This window comes from Mobula hypostoma, chromosome 5, assembly GCF_963921235.1.
Source record: "Mobula hypostoma chromosome 5, sMobHyp1.1, whole genome shotgun sequence".
NCBI lineage: Eukaryota > Metazoa > Chordata > Chondrichthyes > Myliobatiformes > Myliobatidae > Mobula > Mobula hypostoma.
Genome location: NC_086101.1, coordinates 91,932,786 through 91,947,491, shown reverse-complemented (window position 1 = coordinate 91,947,491; position 14,706 = coordinate 91,932,786). Strand labels below are relative to the sequence as shown.

The window sequence follows — 14,706 nt, the reverse complement described above, 5'->3', positions numbered from 1 at the left end:
AAAGAACAATATTCTTGCACAATTATTGTTTTAGACTGCTGTTGTAGTAGTGAATATTTTTTATTAACAGACTTGTAAACAACCATAGGTAAAAGGGTAGAGATCAATGCATGGAACTATAGGTATGACAAGCTTTGTAAAACTTACAGAAGCAAGCTACACATTACCATGTTGTTAACTCCAAGCACCATCTTTGGTACAAACTATAACCACAATTAGAAGTTAGACAATCAAATCTACACTGTGCTACCAGGAAGAAACTTAACTACTGCAAATTCATTACCAAGGGTTAATTGTTAATACATTGTGCTAACAATTCTAAATGTTCAATAACAAGCTGAAATGTTATGGTAGTAATGTTCTACTTTGTAAATTTACTAATATAAAACAGAAGCTGCAAAGATAACTACTGAATAAGGTGACTTGTGTTGTGGATATAAACACTTCAAAAGATTTCTCCATTCATCACGGGGTTGGATCTTCTTGGATTTGCCACCACAGTGACTTGGGCTAGCTGTGAAGAGCTAGCTCTCTGCATACTCAGAGCAATAAGCCCATAGCTAGCTGGTTTGGGTGGCATACTGCAGAGATCCTGTCTCTGACAGCTCAGTCTTTGACATTCTTGGAATCTTGTCTATCTGATTAGACACACATTAAATTCAGCCCCTAGGTTCTTTTTTTCCTACATTCAGTGCAATTTCTGATCAAATTACACCCAACCTCATACCACAAGATGAATTAGTAAGGAAGCTTTTTAAAGTTTTTAAATCTAGCTGATATCCAAACATTTAAAAATTAAAATTGACAATAGTTTTGAAATACATTTTCATAAAACAGAAACAAAATAAATGCTACTAAAGTAAACTTTCTTACTATATCAGTTGAAAATTCCCAGTGAATGTAACAGTGGAGAGAGGACATTCTCCAATGAAACATCCAACAGGTCTAAAATTGAGTTTTGATCAGGGAGACAATTCTCCCGAAATAATCCAGCAAGATGGGACTCTAACTCCACTTCAAAAGCACACACAACGCCTGTCACTTAGAAACTCCTTGACTCCTGAGTCTATTTCAATCCAGGAATTACTTCCAATCAAATATTTTCTTTTATTCTTCACTACACTTAATAATTAAGTTTAACTAAAATTTTGTTAATCTGCAATCTCATCCAGGTTAAAAAGAAAACAATAGAGCATTTAGTCTCAACCAACTTCCAATTTATTGAATACCTGGTGTAGCCAGCTGAGATACATCAGGAACCACAATAAGCATCCCTGTGAAGTCACATCTGTCACCAGCCTGCGCAGATTCCACAGCTTCTGCACGCAGGATAACTTCCACACTACGGGGAATACTACCGCGGGGTAGCTCAGCCTGGGTTTCTTGGATACGAACCTACAAAGCAAGGCAACCAAATGACAAACAAGCAACTTAATTTTTTTTTAAAACCATTTATATTACAGTACTACTGCACTGTGCAAATGTTTTAGGCACCATAGATTTTTTTTGTATAAATTTTGTTTCAGATGTTTAGTTTTGGTCTGCTGCATTAGTGTGTCAGTAGAAAACAGCAAATTTTAGATTTTTGACATTTTTGTTCCAAAGGACTCCTATTACATTTTCAGTTTAAATTTTGGCCCCCTGTAGCTATAACAAACCAGACAGCAACAGCAAACTAGACAGTGCTGCCAAAACTTCATTTGAGTTGAAGATTAGCTTTGTCACATGGACATTTAAACATACATGCATTCTTTCTCACTGTACCCACACAGTGACGGGGGAAACTTATAAAAACTCTTCACAGCCAGTGGCAGAAATTGAACCATGATCATTGGTGCTGTAAAGCATTACACTAATTGCTGCACTATGATGCCACCCATAATACGACCACTAGTTTTCTTCAAATAATAATGACTTGGACATGGCATGCAAGTCATAACTCGTGTACATTGTAATAGCAAGAGTGAGAAAAGGCAAGAAAAAGCAGCGTCAAGTCTGAAAAGGGGACAAGTAGAGAGACATGAGAGTATATATTCACATTCACTGAAAGCACTTGGGTTCTGGGTTAAAAGAGTTGAGGGATGGAATACAATGACAAGGAGATTACAATAAAACATGGGTTCAGCCACAACTGGATTGCTGCTTCAGGTTCAGGACCATAAAATTCAAAAATGATCTGAAAGTCTGAGTGGGTGTAGTAGAGATTTATTAAAATGATTCTAGGGACACGTTATTGCAGTTATGGAAAAAAACTGTGAAAGCAGAGGCTACTGTCTTAAAACAACGAATTAAGAGAAAATCTGATGGAGGTACTCATAATCATAAAGAGCCTCCAGACAGAATAGAGTAACAAACTACTCACATGAAATTTTCCCTTATTAGCATCACAGGATTCCTTTCAAAGAAATCTGATCATTTTATCATATAACAAGCAAGAAAGTTAAATTCAAGCTTCTTCTCACCTTCTGAAAGTCAACAAATCGTGATTTATTAGTATCCAACATAAATCTCCTCCTGTTGGCACATACTGGATTTCTGCAGATATTAGGCTGTGTATACTTGAACTGCTGCTCGACATCCTTAACCACCGTTTGACAATCGAGGCACATAAATGTCCCACTGACTAGCTCTGGGTGAACAGGATGGGTCCGAACAACCTGTCCGCTAATGCGTAGCAGAGTTCCAATCCTAGCTGATGTTAATTCCCGTATTCTAGATTACATAAATTGGTTGTTTTAGTATTTCATTGTCCTTCTGTATGATTATCAGCATGGTCGCCTCTAAACTACTATTTTTCATGAATTAGGTAGGATTAACTTTGACTACAGTAATTAGATAACCATACAGCCTCTGAAATTTGGTGGTTCGGAATTGGCAGATTTTTGACATTGCATATTAATTCCAATAACACACCAACAGTTTTAATTCACTGTTAAAATATTACACTAGTGTAATATATTTTCCATTGAAAAGGTGCGTATGGAAACCCAGCACATTCTTCCTCCGCCCCCACTTAAAGTCAGTGGAAGAACTGATTAAAGAACAACAGGTATGCTACTAGCAATGAAAGCAACACATTAATATTCCTGGATTTCTTACTAGGAAGTGAACAAAAATTCGTATCTTAGAAAACGGTCTTAGAAAATGTACCCTGTGATGTGAAAATACTCTAAATTCAAATCCTGCCAGTCCTTAAACACCTGCTAGTTATATATAGCCAATTAAGATTAAACAAAACTCATGAAAATTAAATAGGTAGCGCTGAAATCACATTTAAAAAAAGACAAATGCAAATTTAAAAGATGCTTAATCTCACAGACTATTCAACTTTCACTTAACTTCAAAAAGACAGATCAATTTCTCTTACTTATGTCTGGCTGGCAAATCCTGAATTGCTACATAAAACTCCTTGTTTTGTGGAATATTTCCATGGTCTCTAGCAAAATTCCGAACAGCACGGCATAGATGTGGGTAGACTCTGAAAAGGAAAAAGATTTTTGACTACTGAAGAGAAATAAATCAGAACCTCTGCCTCTGGTAAAATATTCAAGATGTGTATGTTGAATTGCAATTTGGTTTTGTGACTTTACCCATGGATTTCCTGAGAGGCGCATTAGCAGATGGTCAGCTGGGCTTTCCTACTTCAATACAGCAAGCTAATTACCTTGATCTCTAAAGAGTTTGCAGTCTCAAACAAAGTGCAACATGAGAACCAGTATTTAAGTTTATACGAATTTTAACATGGATTAATTTATCTTACCTATAAAATTCCTCCTGAATGGTCGTAGCTAGTTGCTGGTTATATTGCTCTAGATCCACAAAGCTTACAACAAGTGTGTTCCTTTCAGGACGGATTAACTCCTCAGCATCATGCAAATATTTAACTTCCCCATCACTGTTTTGGAATCTGAAAGAAAGAACAGTTCATTATGAAATCAAAAATGCAGGTTTCTACAGTGTAGTCACTTGTGGAACAGTAGGCATTTTTTGCCACTAAGATGTGCCATGCAAGATCCTTAACTCTACACATTATCAATTCCATGTGTTACACAATTTCATTAACAATGCAAAAACTGTAATTACTCATAATAGCCTTGTGATTACAGGGGAATGAATGCAACTTAAAATGTTACCACCATTAAAGGTTCACCACACGTGATGCAGCAGGATTTGACCTGAAGCAAGTGGCCTCGAACCATTGTCCCATTGCACCACGACCCATTGTATCATAACGTCAGGTCAAATAAGAGCAAGAAATGTTCCAAGGGTGCCACAATAAATACCCTTGACAGAATTAGGAAAAATCAGCGGAAGGAATTCTATATCCATCACCACGGGTGGCACAAAACATCACAATTGAGAATCCAAAAGGTCACAGTTGGACAGACCTACGATATTTTGTATTCAACTCAGCACCAGACAGACATGGAAACCATCTGATGATATCCTCACCAGTCTATTTGTATTTCCATCCATCCTCAACTGCATTAGTAGAAGGATGTGCAAAGTAGCATTTTCAGATTTGAACTTGCAAAGTTGAAAGCCAGTATACCTTCCCTAAACTACTTTCAAAGTCCTTATGTCCGTTTTACTCTATCAGTCAATATGATCATGGTTGATCTAAGATGGCTTTAAATCCTTAAGTGTCAGTTCCCAATCATCCCTAATTCCTTGATCTTTCAAATGTTTATCTGTCATCACATTTAACGTCTCCACTACCCTCTAGGCAGAGAATTCCAGGCATTTACAGCCCTCTGGGAAGCACCACAGCTCAGTCTTGTTGTAACTATGTTCCCTTGTTTATATCTCTCCCACGAATGAAAACATCCAAATATCTATCCTGACTAGACCCATTAGGATCTTACAATGTTTTTATTAAAGTGACCTCTCATTCTTCCAAATCCCAAGGAATACCTATGAGAAATCGTTGAGGCCTCAGCATAGGACCCTTCAGCAGTCCAAAATGATGACCTGACAATGATCATCTCAACCTGCAGCTAACCAAAATATTACCAGTTCCTACACTACCATTTTGCACAATAACTTTTTATATGGTACCTTATTTAAAGATTTCTGAAATCCAAACACACTACACTTAATGGCTACACTTTATACAGCTCGTTACATCCACAAAGAGCTCCAGAAAATTTGTCAAACGTGTTTTTCACTTCACAAAAGCACTTCTACAAAACCATCTTACTTTCTAGATATCCTGCTATTGCTTACTTTAGCAATAAAGTATATTGCTTTATATCATTGTATATTGTATATCATGGCATAGCACTTTCCCAGTTACAAAAGCCACGCCATCAGGCCCATAACACCAGATCAAGGATATTTTGGCAGCTGTAGTATCCTCACTCCCTCTCAGCTGGGACCACTACAACGTGCAACACTTAGCAACACACAGCATGCCGAAGGGGAACTCGGCAAGTCAGGCTACATCTCCAAAGGGAAACTGGCAGTTCACCGTTCAGTTAGGACCCTCCATCTGGATTCAGATTGCAGCATTTGAAGTTTGTGCTCCCATCTTTCACTAGTACTGTCTCACTGACAAACCAGTTTCTCTCTCCATTCTCCCGGCAACTTAAAGAGTGGCTATATTCTAACTTTTCTGAAACCTGCCGAAAGGTTTCTCGCTTCACATATGTTGCCGGCTGAGTGTTACAGCATTTCCTGTTTACTCTCCCTAGTTAATAGAGTTGTGGGAATTATCTTCAACGGGAAGACCCACAGCAGAACAACAGATTAGCGATGGGCAGCACACTCTGGTTTATTCAGAGCTTTTCATACGCGACAAAACCAAAATATAACGGATACAAAATGTCCAAGTACGAGTAGAAGTTTAGATACTTTTATTTGTGCTCAAACTGGTTGTCCGCCAGCATGAAGCACGAACTAGTGGGTGACTCGGGACCAGGGTGTAAAGGCACCGGCCTCACCAGTCCCGGGACAAGGCCAACAACTCCGGCCCGACACAGACGGGGTGACCGGCCCCGGGGCCTCTGGCCCGCCTCCCCGCTCGCTTAAACACTTACTCCTCTAGGAAGTCCTGGAAGAGCTTCTGGCATTTGTCCGCTAGCTCGTCCTTGACCTGCTGCCCGGCAGCGGCGACCGCAGCCTCCCCCAGATCCATCGGCCAGCACCCTCACCACCACCGTACACACTCGCCGAAAATGCCGGGTTTCGCGCCACTGCGCGTCACGTGTCCTCGTTCCCGCCAGCAGGCACCCAATCTCCTCGGCTGGCTCACGTCATGTGACCGTCGCCCCCCCCCCCGCAGGAGGCGGGGTTTTGCAAGTGGTACCTATGGCCGAGCCCTGAGAACCGCCTCCCAGCCGAACAGGAAAAACTATTGTAAAGTGGTAGACAAGCACCAACTATTGTCATAAAATAATAAACAAGATACTGTGGGTCAGACAGCATCTGTCGACATTTAGGGTCCACTTGCCTCCAAAGCTGCGGCATGTAACACTGCAGGAGATGCTTTATGTTGCTCCAGAGTCCAACCTCTGCAGTCTTGTGTCTCCAACTGCAACAGTATCAGAATCAGGTTTACTATCACCTGCACAAGTAAAAAAAATATTATCACCACATACAATCCTTAAATTCTTCTGGTGGCATCCTCAGCAAATCTGTAAAACAGTAACTGTAAACAAACTCTGCAGATGCTCACAACAAATAGCAATAAACAATGAGCATGAAATAAACAAGATAAACAAGTCCTTAAATGAGTGTAGCTAGCCCCTTTTGTTCAAAATCCTGATGGTAGAGGGGTAATAACTATTCTTGAACCTGGTGGTGTGAGTCCTGTGGACAGCAGTGAGAAAAGAGCATGGCCTGGGTGGTGAGGATCTTTGATGTTGGATGCTGCTTTCGTAGGATTTTGGGCTTAGGGGCATTGTTCCCATGCAGTCAGTCAGCACACTTCCCACCACACATCTAGAGAAGTTTTCCACGGTTTTCAATAACATGCCGAATCTCCGCAGACTCCTGAGGAAACAGAGGGGCTGTTGTGCTTTCTTTGCAATTATATTTAAATGATGGGTCCAGAACAGGTCCTCTGAGATAGTGACACCCAGGGAATTCAAAGTCACTGACCTTCTTCACCTCTGATGATTACTGCCACATGGACCCCTGGTTTCCCTCTCCTGAAGTTTACAATCAGTTCCTTGGTCTTATTGCCATTGAGTGAGAGGTTGTCATTATTATACCACTCAGCCAAGTTTTCAATCTCCCTCCTGTATGCAGATTCATTACCCCCTTTGATTTGACCCAGAACAGTGATGTCATCAGCAAACTTGTATATTGTTGTGGAGTTGTACTTAGCCACGCAGTTATAAATCAAAAATTTGTTGTTACACAGCAGCATTATATTGCAATACATAATAATAAATAGATTATATATATTACAAATTAAATAAGTTGTGCAAAAAGATAGAGAAAAAATAAAAAGTAGTAAGGTAGTGTTTATGGATTCAATGTCCATTCAGAAATCTGATGGCAGAGGGGAAGAAACTGTTCCTAAATCATTCAGTGTGTGCCTTCTGGCTTTTGTAGTGTCTACAGGCAAGCACCGACACTAATGTAAAGTGATGCCTACGGACAAGCAGCAATGGCTGTTGTAAAGTGGTGTATTTGCCCCAGCACCAACATAAAGTAATAAACAAGATACAGAGGACACAGTGGGTCAGGCAATATCTGTCAACAATTCAGGTCAATCCATTTCTTTCGGTAGATGCTGCGTCACCCATTGAGCTCATCCAACAGATTGTCCTTTTGCTTCAGGGTCCAGCATCGGCTGTCTTGTGTCTCCAGCAGCAGTAGTGTTAACAGCCAAGTTTCAACTAGTGCTTTTGGCCAAGGTCCAACTGCCATGAAGGCTTCTATGGCTAAACATCAACTCTGTGGGAATGGTTGTGCTCTTAACAAATAAAAGGCAGAGCAGGCCGTGGACCACGGGCTGGTAAATGGGATAAACCAAATGAGTACTGCATGGTAACCACACATTCAGTGTGCCACAGGCTGGTAAATGGGATAAACCAAATGAGTACTGCATGGTAACCGCACATTCAGTGTGCCACAGGCTGGTAAATGGGATAAACCAAATGAGTACTGCATGGTAACCACATAACTCAGTGTGCCGAAGGGCTGGTTTCTATGCTGTTTGAATCTATCTGTGGGCCAATTCTGTCTCCAGGGGTTCCCAAAAAGCTCTTGCACAGAGATCTTTCACATGGAAATTTCAGCCTGTTCATAGGTAAATTGTAAAGCGACCTTGAAAAATCAGAAACAAAAAAACTGGAAATAGAAACATAGAAACATAGAAAATAGGTGCAGGAGTAGGCCATTCGGCCCTTCGAGCCTGCACCGCCATTTATTATGATCATGGCTGATCATCCAACTCAGAACCCCGCCCCAGCCTTCCCTCCATACCCCCTGACCCCCGTAGCCACAAGGGCCATATCTAACTCCCTCTTAAATATAGCCAATGAACTGGCCTCAACTGTTTCCTGTGGCAGAGAATTCCACAGATTCACCACTCTCTGTGTGAAGAAGTTTTTCCTAATCTCGGTCCTAAAAGGCTTCCCCTCTATCCTCAAACTGTGACCCCTCGTTCTGGACTTCCCCAACATCGGGAACAATCTTCCTGCATCTAGCCTGTCCAATCCCTTTAGGATCTTATACGTTTCAATCAGATCCCCCCCTCAGTCTTCTAAATTCCAACGAGTACAAGCCCAGTTCATCCAGTCTTTCTTCATATGAAAGTCCTGCCATCCCAGGAATCAATCTGGTGAACCTTCTTTGTACTCCCTCTATGGCAAAGATGTCTTTCCTCAGATTAGGGGACCAAAACTGCACACAATACTCCAGGTGTGGTCTCACCAAGGCCTTGTACAACTGCAGTAGTACCTCCCTGCTCCTGTCCCTCTCGCTATAAATGCCAGCATACCATTTGCCTTTTTCACCGCCTGCTGTACCTGCATGCCCACTTTCAATGACTGGTGTATAATGACACCCAGGTCTCGTTGCACCTCCCCTTTTCCTAATCGGCCACCATTCAGATAATAATCTGTTTTCCTATTTTTGCCACCAAAGTGGATAACTTCACATTTATCCACATTAAATTGCATCTGCCATGAATTTGCCCACTCACCCAACCTATCCAAGTCACCCTGCATCCTCTTAGCATCCTCCTCACTGCTAACACTGCCACCCAGCTTCGTGTCATCCGCAAACTTGGAGATGCTGCATTTAATTCCCTCATCCAAGTCAATAATATATATTGTAAACAACTGGGATCCCAGCACTGAGCCTTGCGGTACCCCACTAGTCACCGCCTGCCATTCTGAAAAGGTCCCGTTTATTCCCACTCTTTGCTTCCTGCCTGCTAACCAATTCTCCACCCACACCAATACCTTACCCCCAATACCGTGTGCTTTAAGTTTGCACACTAATCTCCTGTGTGGGACCTTGTCAAAAGCCTTTTGAAAATCCAAATATACCACATCCACTGGTTCTCCCCTATCCACTCTACTAGTTCCATCCTCAAAAAATTCTATGAGATTCGTCAGACATGATTTTCCTTTCACAAATCCATGCTGACTTTGTCCGATCATTTCACCGCTTTCCAAATGTGCTGTTATCACATCCTTGATAACTGACTCCAGCAGTTTCCCCACCACCGACGTTAGGCTAACCGGTCTATAATTCCCCGGTTTCTCTCTCCCTCCTTTTTTAAAAAGTGGGGTTACATTAGCCACCCTCCAATCCTCAGGAACAAGTCCAGAATCTAACGAGTTTTGAAAAATTATCACTAATGCATCCACTATTTCTTGGGCTACTTCCTTAAGCACTCTAGGATGCAGACCATCTGGCCCTGGGGATTTATCTGCCTTCAATTTACCTAACACCACTTCCCTACTAACATGTATTTCGCTCAGTTCCTCCATCTCACTGGACCCTCTGTCCCTTACTATTTCTGGGAGATTATTTATGTCCTCCTTAGTGAAGACAGAACCAAAGTAATTATTCAATTGGTCTGCCATGTCCTTGCTCCCCATAATCAATTCACCTGTTTCTGTCTGCAGGGGACCTACATTTGTCTTTACCAGTCTTTTTCTTTTTACATATCTATAAAAGCTTTTACAGTCCGTTTTTATGTTCCCTGCCAGTTTTCTCTCATAATCTTTTTTCCCCTTCCTAATTAAGCCCTTTGTCCTCCTCTGCTGAACTCTGAATTTCTCCCAGTCCTCAGGTGAGCCACTTTCTCTGGCTAATTTGTATGCTTCTTCTTTGGAATTGATACTATCCCTAATTTCTCTTGTCAGCCACGGGTGCACTACCTTTCTTGATTTATTCTCTTGCCAAACTGGGATGAACAATTGTTGTAGTTCATCCATGCAACCTTTAAATGCTTGCCATTGCATATCCACCGTCAATCCTTTAAGTGTCATTTGCCAGTCTATCTTAGCTAATTCACGTCTCATACCTTCAAAGTTACCCCTCTTTAAGTTCAGAAACTTTGTTTCTGAATTAACTATGTCACTCTCCATCTTAATGAAGAATTCCACCATATTATGGTCACTCTTACCCAAGGGGCCTCTCACGACAAGATTGCTAATTAACCCTTCCTCATTGCTCAAAACCCAGTCCAGAATAGCCTGCTCTCCAGTTGGTTCCTCGACATGTTGGTTCAAAAAACCACCCCGCATACATTCCAAGAAATCCTCTTCCTCAGCACCTTTACCAATTTGGTTCACCCAGTCTGAAGTCACCCATTATAACTGCTGTTCCTTTATTGCACACATTTCTAATTTCAATACCATCTCCGACCTCACTACTACTGTTAGGTGGCCTGTACACAACTCCCACCAGCGTCTTCTGCCCCTTAGTGTTACGCAGCTCTACCCATATCGATTCCACATCTTCCTGGCTTATGTCCTTCCTTTCTATTGCATTAATCTCTTCTTTAACCAGCAACGCCACCCCACCTCCCCTTCCTTCATGTCTATCCCTCCTTAATATTGAATATCCCTGAACGTTGAGCTCCCATCCCTGGTCACCCTGGAGCCATGTCTCTGTGATCCCAACTATATCATAATCATTAATAACAATCTGCACTTTCAATTCATCCACCTTATTACGAATGCTCCTTGCATTGACACATAAAGCCTTCAGGCGCTCTTTTACAACTCTCTTAGCCCTTATACAATTATGTTGAAAAGTGGCCCTTTTTGATGCTTGCCCTGGATTTGTCGGCCTGCCACTTTTACTTTTCTCCTTTGTACTTTTTGCTTCTACCCTCACTTTACACCCCTCTGTCTCTCTGCACTGGTTCCCATCCCTCTGTTGTGAACTAACCTTCTCACGCCTAACCTCTTTAATTTGATTCCCACCCCCCAACCATTCTAGTTTAAAGTCACCTCAGTAGCCCCCGCTAATCTCCCTGCCAGGATATTGGTCCCCCTACGATTCAAGTGTAACCCGTCCTTTTTGTACAGGTCACGCCTGCGCCAAAAGAGGTCCCAATGATCCAAACACTTGAATCCCTGCCCCCTGCTCCAATCCCTCAGCCACGCATTTATCCTCCACCTCATCGCATTCCTACTCTCACTGTCGCGTGGCACAGGCAGTAATCCCGAGATTACTACCATTGTGGTCCTTTTTCTCAACTCCCTTCCTAGCTCCCTATATTCTCCTTTCAGGACCTCATCCCTTTTCCTACCTATGTCATTGGTACCTATATGTACCACGACCTCTGGCTCCTCACCCTCCCACTTCAGGATATCTTGGACACGATCAGAAAATCAAAGATAAAGATTAGCAACTGCTGGAAACACTGGCGGAGTCACGTAACAATTGTGGGAAGAGGAAGAATTAACATCTCTGATCGAATTCCTTCAATTTGAAAATTACCTTGTATTCAGTTTCTATGAAGATACTAGAGTCTATAGATACTAAAATCTGGAGGAACACACAATCTGCAAGAGGAAAGATGTTTCATTCCTCCCATTGAAGCTGTAGCTGTAGAGTTGTAGGAATGCCAGAGAGCAATAGATGGGTTGAATCAGGTTAGTCTAATCCCAAGATACATCCTTAAGGTTCCACTTCTAAAGGACAATCACTGATCCCAATATTCCCATTGCCCCATCCATTCCCTTCCACCATCAACTCTGCAACCTAAACCTACCGTGTTTTCTCAGTTCTGACAAGGGATCTCTGGCCTGAAATGTTAACTCATCCTCTTGCTGCAGATGCTGCCTAACTTGCTGAGTGTTTCCAGCATTTTCTGGTTCTATAGTGGGCTTACACGGCTCACTACTAACAGCAAAACATTGGGTCCTTATATTTCAGAGATACCTAGTTCAAACAGTATAATTTGCTGACAGAGAAAAGGCTAAAGTTTCAAATCAATGACCCATCACCAATTCTGATGAAAGATTATCGATCTGAAATACTAACTCTCTTGATCTCTGGGGGAAATAGATTCAGCCTGGCTTGATGTCCATCTCCAGCATTTCTATTTTTAAACTATACCTGGAATTGTGCAATGAGATAGGGCTGAATTAATGCCCTCATAATGAAGGTATCCCTTCATAATGAAGGTATCCAGTGAATATATTTAAAGTTTTACATGATGGTGGAAAGGCTGGGTCCAAGTCTTGAATAAAAGCAATTATGAGGTGATGAAAGAAAGTCAGCTACAGTGTACAAGCAAATTAGGTCAAGGGATTGGTCAATAAAGACGTAGTCCTAGACACCCGAAGGGACCTAAGAACTCACAGAAAAGAGACTTGGCAAACAGTAAAGAACTGAATGATGCATGGTCCAAAAAAAGTTAAGGATTATCTCAAAATATAGAAAATGTGCATCATTACAGAAATGTGGATTCCTTATCAGAAAATTAGTTTCAACATTAGAAAAGCAAAGAATGTCTAGAGATTAATATGGATGGAAAAACAAAACAAACTAGAAATATAAATAGTAAAAGTTTCTGAACGTATTTAAAAGATCGAACAAGGGAGAGTTGAGTTTATTGAAAATGAGTCTAGAGATTTAATAATGAAAAGAAGAAAATAACAAATGAATTAAACATGTACATCAATTAGATATAGTTCAAGTCCAGGAAATATCTGTAAATTGGGATTTCGAAGGGGTGAAAGGAAGAACTCTTGGGAGAAAAATACTGAGAAAATGGTTTGAGATTGGGCTTGCATCCTCATGGACTTCATTTCAGAGGATCTGTCCTGGGCCCAGCACTTAAGTGTAATTATACTAAAAAAAAAGCACAGCTGTGCCTCTACTTCCTTAGGAGTTTTGCAAAGATTTGGCTTGACATCTAAATCTTTGACAAACTTCTATAGATGTGTGATGGAGAATATATTGACTGGCTGCATCTCAATCTGGTATGGAAACACCAATGTCCCTTGAATGGAAAATTCTACAAGAAATATTGGATACGGCCCAGTCCAGCCAGGTAAATCCCTCTCCACCAATGAGTACATCTATACAGTGTGCTGTCACAAGAAAGCAGCATCCATCATCAGTAACCCCAGCCAGCTAGACCATTCTCTCTTCTTGCTGCTGCCATCATGGAGAAGGTACAGGGGCCTTAGGACTCACACCACCAGGTTCAGGAACAGTTATTACCTTTCAATCATTGGGATCTTGAACCAGAGGGGATGCCTTCATTTGTCCCATCATTGAAATGTTCCCTCAACCAATGGACTTGCTTTCAAGGACTCCTCTCACATTCCTGATGTTTATTGCTTATTTATTTTTTTTTTTTTGTTTTTGTATTTGCACAGCTTGTTGCCTTTTGCACATTGATTGAACACCCAAGTTATTACATTGATTTTATTATGGTTATTATTCTATTATAGATTAAATATGCAAACAAAAAGGAATCTCAGGGTTATACATTATGATATATAATTACTTTGATAATAAATTTACTTTGAACTTTGATTTCACCTTGGGGTCTTAAAAGTAGTAATTTGGACTACAGAACAACTCAATAAGATTGGAACTCAACAAACAAGATACATTATTCTTGTTTGAATAAAAGTTTGAACTCACTTATTCAAACAAGAGAGAAAGAAAACAGGAACATGCAGGCTAACATCCAACATAGTGAAATTATTAGAAGCTATCACTGCAGATCTTAGAACATTCTGAGATGTCAGGCAGAGTCTACGTGATCCTGTGAAATGAAAATCAGCTTTAACCAAGCTTGATCACTTCGGAACAAAAAGTATTTTTTATGGTTGCACCTTTTATGAAATTGGCCACCTTAATCTTTCCATTAATTTTCTCACTTTAATTGCCCCCCTCCTAACATGCAGTAGTCTGCTCGCAGAGCACCAGATCCAATCCAAATCTGCTGATGAGGGTATTGATTTTGTTTGGAGAATTGACCTCTCTCTTATTGACAAACACAAGAAAATCTGTAGATGCTGGAAATCAAAAGTAGCACACACAAAATGCTGGAGGAACTCGACAGGCCGGGCAGCATCTATGGAAAAGAGTATACCGTTGCCTTTTTGAAGTAGGTGGAAACTTCCAACCATAGCAGTGAGAGGTTGAAAACGTCCTTGAGTACTCCTGCCAGTTGGGTGGCACATATTTTCAGAGCCTTACCAGGTACAGTACTCCATTGGGTCCGCTGCCTCGCAAGAGTTCACCCTCTTGAAAGACAGCCCA

At 41.1% G+C, this 14,706-nt stretch overlaps 1 protein-coding gene across 1 annotated transcript in view; it reads right to left on the bottom strand.

Moving 5' to 3' along the window:
• The window catches only part of LOC134346236 (DNA replication licensing factor MCM6-like), a 28,649-nt gene extending 22,437 nt beyond the window's left edge, over positions 1-6,212 (bottom strand). Inside the window, exons 1-5 of the mRNA XM_063047550.1 lie at positions 6,039-6,212; positions 3,761-3,907; positions 3,368-3,478; positions 2,463-2,712; positions 1,230-1,395 (exon numbers count right to left, since the gene is read on the bottom strand). Of these exons, the coding sequence (XP_062903620.1) occupies positions 1,230-1,395; positions 2,463-2,712; positions 3,368-3,478; positions 3,761-3,907; positions 6,039-6,136 (772 nt within the window). The 5' untranslated portion in view covers positions 6,137-6,212. The remainder of the gene's footprint in view (positions 1-1,229; positions 1,396-2,462; positions 2,713-3,367; positions 3,479-3,760; positions 3,908-6,038) is intronic.
• Positions 6,213-14,706: the final 8,494 nt, after the last annotated feature.